The following is a 14,397-nucleotide window of genomic DNA, read 5'->3' on the forward strand; positions in this document are numbered from 1 at the left end:
AGGGCACGCAACAGGAGAAGCAGCAGAAGTGTGACCCATAACAAGAATGAAGGTTTTAGAATGGCCTTCCCAAAGTCCTGACTTAAAGGTGTGAACAATGCTGAAGAAACAAGTCCATGCCAGAAAAGCAACACATTTAGCTGAACTGCAGCAATTTTGTGGTCAAAAATTCAAGCAGAAGAATGTAAACTTTTGACCACCACCACCAATGTTTAGATTTGGTTTACTAAGGAAGTAGGTCATGACTTAAAATCATGAACAAAATATATACAGTAATAAATACACTCCACTCTTTGAAAATGTTTTTTTTTCAATCATCATTTTGACACTATTATTATATTATTATAATCATTATCCTTAACAGAAATGTGTGTTAAAAATAGGATTTTAAGTAAATAAATAATTTCAAAGAAAACATGTTGACAAATCTACTTTAAAACCATAAACTGATTTGTGTGATTATTTTTTATGTAATGATCTAGTTAAATTTGCCATTAATGACAACAACTACTTTATCTGAGCAGATATCAAACCTCGCTAATATTTGATAACTCTCGCTTGAATAGCAACGATTTAACACTAATGTCATTGTTTTGGCTAGCAGGAAGCAGTTTAGCAATGAAGTAACAATGACAGTTATGTGACGACCGGGTCGCACGCTGATGCGGGCTTTCGTTCTCCCAGGAATGCAGACGGGCTTCAGACACAGCGTGCAGGTAAGAAAATGATTTATTTAAGGAATAAATCAGAAGGAACAAAGAAAAACGTGCTCATAGCACTTAAGGCAAAAAACTAAATAGGCTAGCGTGGGAGCTAGCAGGTATTTAGCAGGAAACAAAAGTGGTCAACTGTTGCAAATGGCAAATTAGGAAGCCAGACCGAGTGAGGCCAGAGCAAAGACTAAATAGCCCTCTGATTAGTGTCCGGGCAACAGGTGCGCGTCCCGAACACTAACCAGAGGCAGGTGACTGTAATCTGTCGTCATGGCAACTGAGACACATCAACTCAACAGGTGCTGAGAACACAAGTGAACTGAAAACATAAACAGAATATGATCCAGGCAACAAGTTATTTGCTGATCTATTATCTAAGAAGGAGAGTACACATAATGTCAAGGAGATGATTTCCTGTTTGCAGTGCATGGCAGCAGACACCTCATGAGGAAGCACCGCTGCCATCTGCGGACCAAAATCGAGTCAGGCGAGGGAACGGTGCCAGTGAGGTGTCGGGGGTCCATGCAGACGTGGGATGGAGTTCTACAAGGAGAACAGCTCATCACCATGTCCTGCACTGACAAAATGAGCAGGTGAGTGCTGACATCTTGTTAATATAAATAGTCATCTGGTTCATAAGTGACACCTTTCTACGACTAGTGTGTCCCCAGGCTAAATTGAGATGATTTGACGTGAAAACTGATTCATCTGATCAAATACAAGTACATGGTACTTAGTTGCTGTAGTTGTGCTTGATCTACAAAGTTGTTCTGGAAGGATATTTTTCAAAAGTCCTTCAACAACTTGGAGGTCATATTACCATCATGGTTGGACTACGCATGAGATGTTACTTTATTATATATCCTCATAAAGTAACTCGGTGTCATGTCTGTGTAATCATGTTTTGTTTAGTTTCTGGCTTTTCACTCCCTTGTCTTTTTTGCATGATTACCCATTAGTTTCACCTATTCCACGTTTTTACTCATTGTGCACTCTTGATTGTCACCATAGCAACCCATTAGTTTTAGTTCAGTGTTTTTCAGTTTGTCTTTCTGACGACATCACCACATTTATGCTCTGTCCATGCCTGTTACTTCTTTCCATGTCAATTCCTCAAGCAACTATTTCTGTCCAAGCCAAGTAAGTTTTTGTTACTGTCATGGTCCTGGGTGTTTGCTTTTCCGGGATGCAACGGAAAGTTGGCACGGGCGAGACGGGAATGAAGGTACATGATTTATTTATATTTATCAAAAAAAAGGAATAAACAATAAGCGCGCACAGAGGCGGAAAATAAACTATGAAACCAAAAGATTATAGCAAAAAAGTACAAACAAAAACACGCACAATGGCGGAGAACAAACTATGAAACCAAAAAGACTATAAACATGGAACAAAAACTTACTTGGCTTGGACAGAAATAGTTGCTTGAGGAATTGACATGGAAAGAAGTAACAGGCATGGACAGAGCATAAATGTGGTGAGGTCGTCAGAAAGACAAACTGAAAAACACTGAACTTAAATACTACAGACATGATTAACGAAAACAGGTGCGTGACTCAAGACGTGAAACAGGTGCGTGACGTGACAGGTGAAAACCAATGGGTTGCTATGGTGACAATCAAGAGTGCACAATGAGTCCAAACGTGGAACAGGTGAAACTAATGGGTAATCATGCAAACAAGACAAGGGAGTGAAAAGCCAGAAACTAAACAAAACAAAACATGACTTAAAACAAAACATGATTACACAGACATGACACTCGCTTAGACCCTACCTCTATGTCTAAAAAAACGTCATCAATAAGCTTTATCAATGAATTGGTTATTGATCATTTCTTGTTATCAGGCTCTCTAGGTTTTTATTTTGTGTCTTCCTTTGGAGATTCCTTGCTTTCCTCTCCTGAAACTGAAAACATGTGAAGACAAAATGCTGTTGGATCCTTATATAATGAAATGAAAATGCAAACGGGTGTTACCTCAACTTAGGAGCTCAATTGGTTCTATGACGTAGCTCTTATTTCAAATCAAGGCTCCCCATGCACAGACTTACCGGGGCCGATGTCCAGGGGCCCAGCTGAGTATCAGGGCCATCTTCACGGCAGAATGCACTGTGTTGGCTTGTCAATCACAGAAATGCCTGCACCTCTCACACACAATCATTCACAGGAGAGATAACAAAATGTTTTTTTAATTGACGCTATGGTTAGCGGGGCTCAGATGGTAGAGCGGCAGTCCAGAAGCTTGGGGGTTTCTGGTATGAATCCGGCTTCCTCCAACCCAGTCACTTCCATTGTGCCCTTGGACACTTTACCCACCTTATTCCCCTGGTGTCGGAATGTTTGGTGGTGGTCAAAGAGGCGGTAGTCTACCACAGGGCAGCTGTGTCTACCACAGGGCAGCTATGTCTACCACAGGGCAGCTGTGTCTACCACAGGGCAGCTATGTCTACCACAGGGCAGCTGTGTCTACCACAGGGCAGCTATGTGTAGCTACCAGCGTCATGTGTGAATGTGGAGTGAATCAGTGGTGGGTTCTCAGCATACCTGCCAACCCAGTAAAATGATCATATTTTTTAAACACTGTTTTTGCAAATGAAGGCAAAAAGGACGTATGGGAGTGCTTCCCACAAGGTAACATTAGCCAGAGATAAGCAACTATAGGAAAACTATTTCCTAAATAGCATCACAAAGCTCAAGTTGTTATGGTAGAATATACGGTACATTCAATGATAGCTAGCCAACTTCCTATCGTTTGCTAATAACACACAAAGCTAATGCTCGTACACGTCTTACGTACATAATTGATGTCATTACATCCTAACAACAAGATACCTGTGGTGGGGGCGTGTTTATGGGTGTGGTCATCATGACGTCATCAAGTACTTTGTTTCTTTAAAAAGGCTCAAAAAGTGTATACCTACATTTAAAAACAAATCTGTTATTATTCATTATTAATAACATATTTTTTTATCGTTGTTTGAGAAACAATAGAACACAATTGACTACAGGAAACTACAGTAGTTTTATGAAGTATAATAATGTCAAGTATGAACTTCATCCAGCAGACTGAAGAGGATTTTCAATTCATTTTTGGTCTGTTTTGATTGGCGTCGCGCCCCCTCCTTGGTGTTAAAAAGACGGCAATTTCCCACAATGAGAATATAGGTGGAGCGTCAGACTGCCTCGACACCACATCCCAGAGCTGCCTGAGGCCAGCCATAAGTGGAGGACTAAGTCTCAGCAGGAGGGGGACTTCACTTTTCGGCTGCTAACGGTTTCTAATGCTTGGATGGTTATTTCAATCTCTGGCTATCAGCGATTGCCAGCAAGTAAGATGGGATGTTTTGGGGCAGATCTTCTGGGTTAGTTACACCAGCAAGTGGCGGGGAGATTCCTAACTCAAATGATGCTCACAATTTAAAAACAGCTTGAAGCTCAAAATAATGATTGATAATGTTGATAATAAACATGTTCTATCACTTAATATTTAAAATTCCTCTTTGAATACAATCAGAGTTACAGAGCTTTCAAAATGTTTTACTCTCCCATTTTACACAAGTTTTTTTTAAAGAAACCCCTTCTACGGCGTCTTCGTGTCCATTTGGATGCCCCACTAAAACAGAGGTTCATGTTGCTAAGACGACATATAAAGAGGAGGACATAGGTGGTGTGTGAGGGATAGAGTGTTGAGTTCATTATAGGGGCTATAGGAAGTCTTTAGGGGGTTAGAAGCCCCACTAAAACAGAGGTTCATGTTGCTAAGACGACATATAAAGAGGAGGACGTAGGTGGTGTGTGAAGGATAGAGTGTTGAGTTCATTATAAGGGCTATAGGAAGTCTTTAGGGGGTTGGAAGCCCCACTAAAACAGAGGTTCATGTTGCTAAGACGACATATAAAGAGGAGGACATAGGTGGTGTGTGAAGGATAGTGTGTTGAGTTCATTATAGGGGCTATAGGAAGTCTTTAGGGGGTTGGAAGCCCCACTAAAACAGAGGTTCATGTTGCTAAGACGACATATAAAGAGGAGGACATAGGTGGTGTGTGAAGGATAGAGTGTTGAGTTCATTATAGGGGCTATAGGAAGTCTTTAGGGGGTTGGAAGCCCCTCTAAAACAGAGGTTCATGTTGCTAAGACGACATATAAAGAGGAGGACATAGGTGGTGTGTGAGGGATAGAGTGTTGAGTTAATTATAAGGGCTATAGGAAGTCTTTAGGGGGTTGGAAGCCCCACTAAAACAGAGGTTCATGTTGCTAAGACGACATATAAAGAGGAGGACATAGGTGGTGTGTGAGGGATAGAGTGTTGAGTTCATTATAGGGGCTATAGGAAGTCTTTAGGGGGTTAGAAGCCCCACTAAAACAGAGGTTCATGTTGCTAAGACGACATATAAAGAGGAGGACGTAGGTGGTGTGTGAAGGATAGAGTGTTGAGTTCATTATAAGGGCTATAGGAAGTCTTTAGGGGGTTGGAAGCCCCACTAAAACAGAGGTTCATGTTGCTAAGACGACATATAAAGAGGAGGACATAGGTGGTGTGTGAGGGATAGAGTGTTGAGTTCATTATAGGGGCTATAGGAAGTCTTTAGGGGGTTAGAAGCCCCACTAAAACAGAGGTTCATGTTGCTAAGACGACATATAAAGAGGAGGACGTAGGTGGTGTGTGAAGGATAGAGTGTTGAGTTCATTATAAGGGCTATAGGAAGTCTTTAGGGGGTTGGAAGCCCCACTAAAACAGAGGTTCATGTTGCTAAGACGACATATAAAGAGGAGGACATAGGTGGTGTGTGAGGGATAGAGTGTTGAGTTCATTATAGAGGCTATAGGAAGTCTTTAGGGGGTTGGAAGCCCCACTAAAACAGAGGTTCATGTTGCTAAGACGACATATAAAGAGGAGGACATAGGTGGTGTGTGAAGGATAGAGTGTTGAGTTCATTATAAGGGCTATAGGAAGTCTTTAGGGGGTTGGAAGCCCCACTAAAACAGAGGTTCATGTTGCTAAGACGACATATAAAGAGGAGGACATAGGTGGTGTGTGAAGGATAGAGTGTTGAGTTCATTATAGGGGCTATAGGAAGTCTTTAGGGGGTTAGAAGCCCCTCTAAAACAGAGGTTCATGTTGCTAAGACGACATATAAAGAGGAGGACATAGGTGGTGTGTGAGGGATAGAGTGTTGAGTTAATTATAAGGGCTATAGGAAGTCTTTAGGGGGTTGGAAGCCCCACTAAAACAGAGGTTCATGTTGCTAAGACGACATATAAAGAGGAGGACATAGGTGGTGTGTGAGGGATAGAGTGTTGAGTTCATTATAGGGGCTATAGGAAGTCTTTAGGGGGTTAGAAGCCCCACTAAAACAGAGGTTCATGTTGCTAAGACGACATATAAAGAGGAGGACGTAGGTGGTGTGTGAAGGATAGAGTGTTGAGTTCATTATAAGGGCTATAGGAAGTCTTTAGGGGGTTGGAAGCCCCACTAAAACAGAGGTTCATGTTGCTAAGACGACATATAAAGAGGAGGACATAGGTGGTGTGTGAAGGATAGTGTGTTGAGTTCATTATAGGGGCTATAGGAAGTCTTTAGGGGGTTGGAAGCCCCACTAAAACAGAGGTTCATGTTGCTAAGACGACATATAAAGAGGAGGACATAGGTGGTGTGTGAAGGATAGAGTGTTGAGTTCATTATAGGGGCTATAGGAAGTCTTTAGGGGGTTGGAAGCCCCTCTAAAACAGAGGTTCATGTTGCTAAGACGACATATAAAGAGGAGGACATAGGTGGTGTGTGAGGGATAGAGTGTTGAGTTAATTATAAGGGCTATAGGAAGTCTTTAGGGGGTTGGAAGCCCCACTAAAACAGAGGTTCATGTTGCTAAGACGACATATAAAGAGGAGGACATAGGTGGTGTGTGAGGGATAGAGTGTTGAGTTCATTATAGGGGCTATAGGAAGTCTTTAGGGGGTTAGAAGCCCCACTAAAACAGAGGTTCATGTTGCTAAGACGACATATAAAGAGGAGGACGTAGGTGGTGTGTGAAGGATAGAGTGTTGAGTTCATTATAAGGGCTATAGGAAGTCTTTAGGGGGTTGGAAGCCCCACTAAAACAGAGGTTCATGTTGCTAAGACGACATATAAAGAGGAGGACATAGGTGGTGTGTGAGGGATAGAGTGTTGAGTTCATTATAGGGGCTATAGGAAGTCTTTAGGGGGTTAGAAGCCCCACTAAAACAGAGGTTCATGTTGCTAAGACGACATATAAAGAGGAGGACGTAGGTGGTGTGTGAAGGATAGAGTGTTGAGTTCATTATAAGGGCTATAGGAAGTCTTTAGGGGGTTGGAAGCCCCACTAAAACAGAGGTTCATGTTGCTAAGACGACATATAAAGAGGAGGACATAGGTGGTGTGTGAGGGATAGAGTGTTGAGTTCATTATAGGGGCTATAGGAAGTCTTTAGGGGGTTGGAAGCCCCACTAAAACAGAGGTTCATGTTGCTAAGACGACATATAAAGAGGAGGACATAGGTGGTGTGTGAAGGATAGAGTGTTGAGTTCATTATAGGGGCTATAGGAAGTCTTTAGGGGGTTGGAAGCCCCACTAAAACAGAGGTTCATGTTGCTAAGACGACATATAAAGAGGAGGACATAGGTGGTGTGTGAGGGATAGAGTGTTGAGTTCATTATAGAGGCTATAGGAAGTCTTTAGGGGGTTGGAAGCCCCACTAAAACAGAGGTTCATGTTGCTAAGACGACATATAAAGAGGAGGACATAGGTGGTGTGTGAAGGATAGAGTGTTGAGTTCATTATAGGGGCTATAGGAAGTCTTTAGGGGGTTGGAAGCCCCACTAAAACAGAGGTTCATGTTGCTAAGACGACATATAAAGAGGAGGACATAGGTGGTGTGTGAGGGATAGAGTGTTGAGTTCATTATAGAGGCTATAGGAAGTCTTTAGGGGGTTAGAAGCCCCACTAAAACAGAGGTTCATGTTGCTAAGACGACATATAAAGAGGAGGACATAGGTGGTGTGTGAGGGATAGAGTGTTGAGTTCATTATAGGGGCTATAGGAAGTCTTTAGGGGGTTAGAAGCCCCACTAAAACAGAGGTTCATGTTGCTAAGACGACATATAAAGAGGAGGACGTAGGTGGTGTGTGAAGGATAGAGTGTTGAGTTCATTATAGGGGCTATAGGAAGTCTTTAGGGGGTTGGAAGCCCCACTAAAACAGAGGTTCATGTTGCTAAGACGACATATAAAGAGGAGGACATAGGTGGTGTGTGAAGGATAGAGTGTTGAGTTCATTATAAGGGCTATAGGAAGTCTTTAGGGGGTTGGAAGCCCCACTAAAACAGAGGTTCATGTTGCTAAGACGACATATAAAGAGGAGGACATAGGTGGTGTGTGAGGGATAGAGTGTTGAGTTCATTATAGGGGCTATAGGAAGTCTTTAGGGGGTTAGAAGCCCCACTAAAACAGAGGTTCATGTTGCTAAGACGACATATAAAGAGGAGGACGTAGGTGGTGTGTGAAGGATAGAGTGTTGAGTTCATTATAAGGGCTATAGGAAGTCTTTAGGGGGTTGGAAGCCCCACTAAAACAGAGGTTCATGTTGCTAAGACGACATATAAAGAGGAGGACATAGGTGGTGTGTGAGGGATAGAGTGTTGAGTTCATTATAGGGGCTATAGGAAGTCTTTAGGGGGTTAGAAGCCCCACTAAAACAGAGGTTCATGTTGCTAAGACGACATATAAAGAGGAGGACGTAGGTGGTGTGTGAAGGATAGAGTGTTGAGTTCATTATAAGGGCTATAGGAAGTCTTTAGGGGGTTGGAAGCCCCACTAAAACAGAGGTTCATGTTGCTAAGACGACATATAAAGAGGAGGACATAGGTGGTGTGTGAGGGATAGAGTGTTGAGTTCATTATAGGGGCTATAGGAAGTCTTTAGGGGGTTGGAAGCCCCACTAAAACAGAGGTTCATGTTGCTAAGACGACATATAAAGAGGAGGACATAGGTGGTGTGTGAAGGATAGAGTGTTGAGTTCATTATAGGGGCTATAGGAAGTCTTTAGGGGGTTGGAAGCCCCACTAAAACAGAGGTTCATGTTGCTAAGACGACATATAAAGAGGAGGACATAGGTGGTGTGTGAGGGATAGAGTGTTGAGTTCATTATAGAGGCTATAGGAAGTCTTTAGGGGGTTGGAAGCCCCACTAAAACAGAGGTTCATGTTGCTAAGACGACATATAAAGAGGAGGACATAGGTGGTGTGTGAAGGATAGAGTGTTGAGTTCATTATAGGGGCTATAGGAAGTCTTTAGGGGGTTGGAAGCCCCACTAAAACAGAGGTTCATGTTGCTAAGACGACATATAAAGAGGAGGACATAGGTGGTGTGTGAGGGATAGAGTGTTGAGTTCATTATAGGGGCTATAGGAAGTCTTTAGGGGGTTAGAAGCCCCACTAAAACAGAGGTTCATGTTGCTAAGACGACATATAAAGAGGAGGACATAGGTGGTGTGTGAAGGATAGAGTGTTGAGTTCATTATAAGGGCTATAGGAAGTCTTTAGGGGGTTGGAAGCCCCACTAAAACAGAGGTTCATGTTGCTAAGACGACATATAAAGAGGAGGACATAGGTGGTGTGTGTTGAGTGGTATCTCTGTTAATTTGACCAATTTGATCCAGTTGTCCAGGGCTGAAGATGGTGGGATTAAATATACCCAGGTCACTGACAGGGGTGAAAGCAATTACTTTGTAAAAAAAAAAAAAAGGACAATATAGTGACGGAGAAGGGACACCCTGCTTTTTTCCTCCTCCCACCATCAGCAGCACTCTTTGCTCTGCAGCCTCCTCTTTATATCGCTCTAAATCATCAGTGCTCATTGTTCAAGTGAGTGGGTCACCCAGGGCCGCTTTATCAAGGTCAGAGTGGAGGGTGAGAGGACTGCAATGTGACCACACACACACACACACGCACACACACACACACACACACACACACACATACACACACACACACACACACACACACACACACACACACACGCACACTTCACTCTTAAACTGATCCCCCTCAATGCTCTTTTTGTCCTCCCTAACAACCATTCTTTAGTCCTATTACTTTTTTATCTTTTAGGAGCTGCACTTTATTACGGTTAGTTTAGCCTTGACCGGGGAAGCTTTTAAGATCTTTGCACTAATGATAAACATTTAACTCTTGTATCCATGCTTTATCTAGGGCGGGTAAGGAAGAGCCTCCACTGTCATGATGGGAAAAAAGTAAAATAATAAAACCATCAAATATTTCGGGCTATATAAATACACTTTGATTGATTGAAATACATATTCATATTTGTCCATTGAACTGTGTTCATAAATGTGTTTTCTGTATGATTAAAATCACTTTTGACCATTTACTTGATTAAGAATCACTACATTTGCACACAAACAATCATGAGGCTCCACCTCTTGACGTGACTTACTTACATGAATTTCTAGTTTGTACTCTGTAGAATTGTTTCATGTTTGAATGTGTGTGTGACATGCTTCTTCTTCATAATGCCACTTCTCTGACTGGCTACACTGGGAGAAGTGGACGCCATCGTGCGCCAGAATGTCTCTACAATGTTTACCCAGACAGAAATTCTACTACAAACCCTGTTTCCATATGAGTTGGGAAATTGTGGTAGATGTGAATATAAACGGAATACAATGATTTGCAAATCCTTTTCAAGCCATATTCAGTTGAATATGCTACAAAGACAACATATTTGATGTTCAAACTGATAAACTTTTTTTTTTTTTGCAAATAATCATTAACTTTAGAATTTGATGGCAGCAACACGTGACAAAGAAGTTGGGAAAGGTGGCAATAAATACTGATAAAGTTGAGGAATGCTCATCAAACACTTATTTGGAACATCCCACAGGTGTGCAGGCTAATTGGGAACAGGTGGGTGCCATGATTGGGTATAAAAGTAGATTCCATGAAATGCTCAGTCATTCACAAACAAGGATGGGGCGAGGGTCACCACTTTGTCAACAAATGCGTGAGCAAATTGTTGAACAGTTTAAGAAAAACCTTTCTCAAGCAGCTATTGCAAGGAATTTAGGGATTTCACCATCTACGCTCCGTAATATCATCAAAGGGTTCAGAGAATGTGGAGAAATCACTGCACGTAAGCAGCTAAGCCCGTGACCTTCCATCCCTCAGGCTGTACTGCATCAACAAGCGACATCAGTGTGTAAAGTATATCACCACATGGGCTCAGGAACACTTCAGAAACCCACTGTCAGTAACTACAGTTGGTCGCTACATCTGTAAGTGCAAGTTAAAACTCTCCTATGCAAGGCGAAAACCGTTTATCAACAACACCCAGAAACGCCGTCGGCTTTGCTGGGCCTGAGCTCATCTAAGATGGACTGATACAAAGTGGAAAAGTGTTCTGTGGTCTGACGAGTCCACATTTCAAATTGTTTTTGGAAACTGTGAACGTCGTGTCCTCCGGACCAAAGAGGAAAAGAACCATCCGGATTGTTATAGGCGCAAAGTGTAAAAGGCAGCATGTGTGATGGTATGGGGGTGTATTAGTGCCCAAGACATGGGTAACTTACACATCTGTGAAGGCACCATTAATGCTGAAAGGTACATACAGCTTTTGGAGCAACATATGTTGCCATCCAAGCAACGTTACCATGGACGCCCCTGCTTATTTCAGCAAGACAATGCCAAGCCAAGTGTTACATCAAAGTGGCTTCATAGTAAAAGAGTGCGGGTACTAGACTGGCCTGCCTGTAGTCCAGACCTGTCTCCCATTGAAAATGTGTGAAGCCTAAAATAGCAGAAGGGAGACCCCCGGACTGTTGAACAACTTAAGCTGTACATCAAGCAAGAATGGGAAAGAATTCCACCTGAGAAGCTTCAAAAATGTGTCTCCTCAGTTCCCAAACCTTTACTGAGTGTTGTTAAAAGGAAAGGCCATGTAACACAGTGGTGAACATGCCCTTTCCCAACTACTTTGGCACGTGTTGCAGCCATGAAATTCTAAGTTAATTATTATTTGCAAAAAAAAATAAAGTTTATGAGTTTGAACATCAAATATGTTGTCTTTGTAGCATATTCAACTGAATATGGCTTGAAAAGGATTTGCAAATCATTGTATTCCGTTTATATTTACATCTAACACAATTTCCCAACTAATATGGAAACGAGGTTTGTATAACAAACATGGCATTTGTAAGACAGGAGGCCAAGTTTGTGCTTTTTTTGTCAGATGCTTAAATATTGTTTTATGCTTGAATGAATGTGTCTGCCGGTATGGAGGATTATAAATCCAAGATCAAATACTTCTCTAAACTGGACTCTAAGACAAAACGATAGATACAGAAATACAGAAAGATCAATGAAAACTCCAAATATTTGATTCAAGCAAATGTGACCCAAAAGTATTTGATAACGTTTTTGGTGCCATCGCTCATATCAGTGTGTCATAATTACTACAGTCAGCTGGATTAAAATAATACCGATAGCAGTACCATTGGTCCAGGAGGACTGGCTCAATCAGGAACCGGCACTAACAAATACCGGTACTCTTTGCATACTTTGGATAATTGGTAGGAGGTAAACGTATGTAAATATTTGATACACAATCAATTTGCAAGACACTTTGTTTGATGAAAAGATATATTTTGTGGCACCAATTCATTGGAATGGCAGTTTTTAAGATGAAACGTGGTAAAAAGAAGCTTATTGTTGTGATAATCTCCCATTTGTGTTTTCTTAAGCAAAGTGCCCGCTGATGCCCCTCTGCTAATATTGGATTTGACAGCTGGATTTAATTGCGGCTCCTGAATGGCTCTCATATAATGATGATGTCGCCCATCCCTTGGCAGTTTATGCAGATGATACCATTACTTTAATAGCTGCGCTTAGTGAGGGTGGGAAGGAAAGGAGAGAGAGTGGAGGTGTTCTCGCTCCCTTCACCCTTTAAATTCAAACACCCGAGCCAGATGGCTGCCTTTTCTTGCATGAGATTAGAAGATGTCTCTGATTCACCGCGTGGCTTTTTGGCTAAATTAATAGTTCAGGCTAAAGCATTTTGCTGTTGGCAGAGGTTGTGTGTGTGTGTGTGTGTGTGTGTGTGTGTGTGTGTGTGTGTGTGTGTGTGTGTGTGTGTGTGTGTGTGTGTGTGTGTGTGTGTGTGTGTGCACAGATTGCAGGTAAAAATGTGGCCACCACATCGTCAGCCCATTTTGCGAGTCCCAGAAAGCCAGTAATGTTAATTGACTGCTTAAGAAGTGAAAGGCTCTGTAATGAGTGATTATTAAGTCAGCCAGGGAAGGAAAAAAAACACTAGTCACTGTAATTGCAGACGTGATAAAGCGACACTGATTAACCAAAAGAACTGGAATGGCATTGGTAGAGAAACACAACCCTACACCGTGTGGAACTGCACACTTTTCACTTAGTAGGTTCTCCTCGTGCTGCCTTCTAAAGATATATCTTACATTATTTGTCTAATTGTCCTGCTTTCTAAAGATATCCATCCATCCATCCATCCATTTTCTACCGCTTAATCCCTTCGGGGTCGCGGGGGGCGCTGGAGCCTATCTCAGCTACAATCGGGCGGAAGGCGGGGTACACCCTGGACAAGTCGCCACCTCATCGCAGGGCCAACACAGATAGACAGACAACATTCACACTCACATTCACACACTAGGGACCATTTAGTGTTGCCAATCAACCTATCCCCAGGTGCATGTCTTTGGAGGTGGGAGGAAGGCGGAGTACCCGGAGGGAACCCACGCAGTCACGGGGAGAACATGCAAACTCCACACAGAAAGATCCCGAGCCCAGGATTGAACCCCCGACTACTCAGGACCTTCGTATTGTGAGGCAGATGCACTAACCCCTCTTCCACCGTGCTGCCTTCTAAAGATATATCTTACATTATTTGTCTAATTGTCCTGCGGTGGAAATGTCAACTCGGGGGGGGGGGCACATGAGAAAAAAATGTTTCTGGGGGCCGGTGTCTGTGTGTGTGTTGTGTGTGTGTATATATATATATATATATATATATATATATATATATATATATATATATATATATATATATATATATATATATATATATATATATATATGTCTTAATAAGGTTATCCAAAAAATAGTGCTCGATACCGTAGTAGAGCGCAATATATGTATGTGTGGGAAAAAAAATCACAAGACTATTTCATCTCTACAGGCCTGTTTCATGAGGGGGGGTACCCTCAATCGTCAGGAGATTTTAATGGGAACATTCGCATACCATGGTTTATATAGGGCACAGAGTGGGTGGGTACAGGCTGGCCTAGGGGCGTAGTGATTGGCTCATGTGTTACCTAGGAGGTGTTTCCGTCTATGGCGGCATGGTGTTACAATTTCGCTGCGCTTGTTGAGGGATGACAGGTCTGGACGGTAGATAATAAACAGTTTCTCTTTCAAGCATAGGTTGCATCTTTTATTACCACTATTGTAAGGTGTGCTGGATGCAAGAATTTGCCATGTTATTGAATATTCAACATTATTGTCTTTGAGGTCCCAAATGTGTTTGCTGAGTTCTGTGGTATTTCGCAGGTTTTTGTTCCTGAAAGAAGCCTTGTGATTGTTCCATCTGGTTTTGAATTCACCCTCGGTTAATCCTACATATGTGTCGGATG

At 42.2% G+C, this 14,397-nt stretch overlaps 1 protein-coding gene across 1 annotated transcript in view; it reads left to right on the forward strand.

The window, feature by feature from the left end:
- The window catches only part of adarb2 (adenosine deaminase RNA specific B2 (inactive)), a 420,947-nt gene that overhangs the window by 362,413 nt on the left and 44,137 nt on the right, over positions 1–14,397 (forward strand). Inside the window, exon 7 of the mRNA XM_061964838.1 lies at positions 1,138–1,306. Within this exon, the coding sequence (XP_061820822.1) occupies positions 1,138–1,306 (169 nt within the window). The remainder of the gene's footprint in view (positions 1–1,137; positions 1,307–14,397) is intronic.

This window comes from Nerophis lumbriciformis, linkage group LG07 (genome assembly GCF_033978685.3).
Source record: "Nerophis lumbriciformis linkage group LG07, RoL_Nlum_v2.1, whole genome shotgun sequence".
In the NCBI taxonomy this organism is placed as follows: domain Eukaryota; kingdom Metazoa; phylum Chordata; class Actinopteri; order Syngnathiformes; family Syngnathidae; genus Nerophis; species Nerophis lumbriciformis.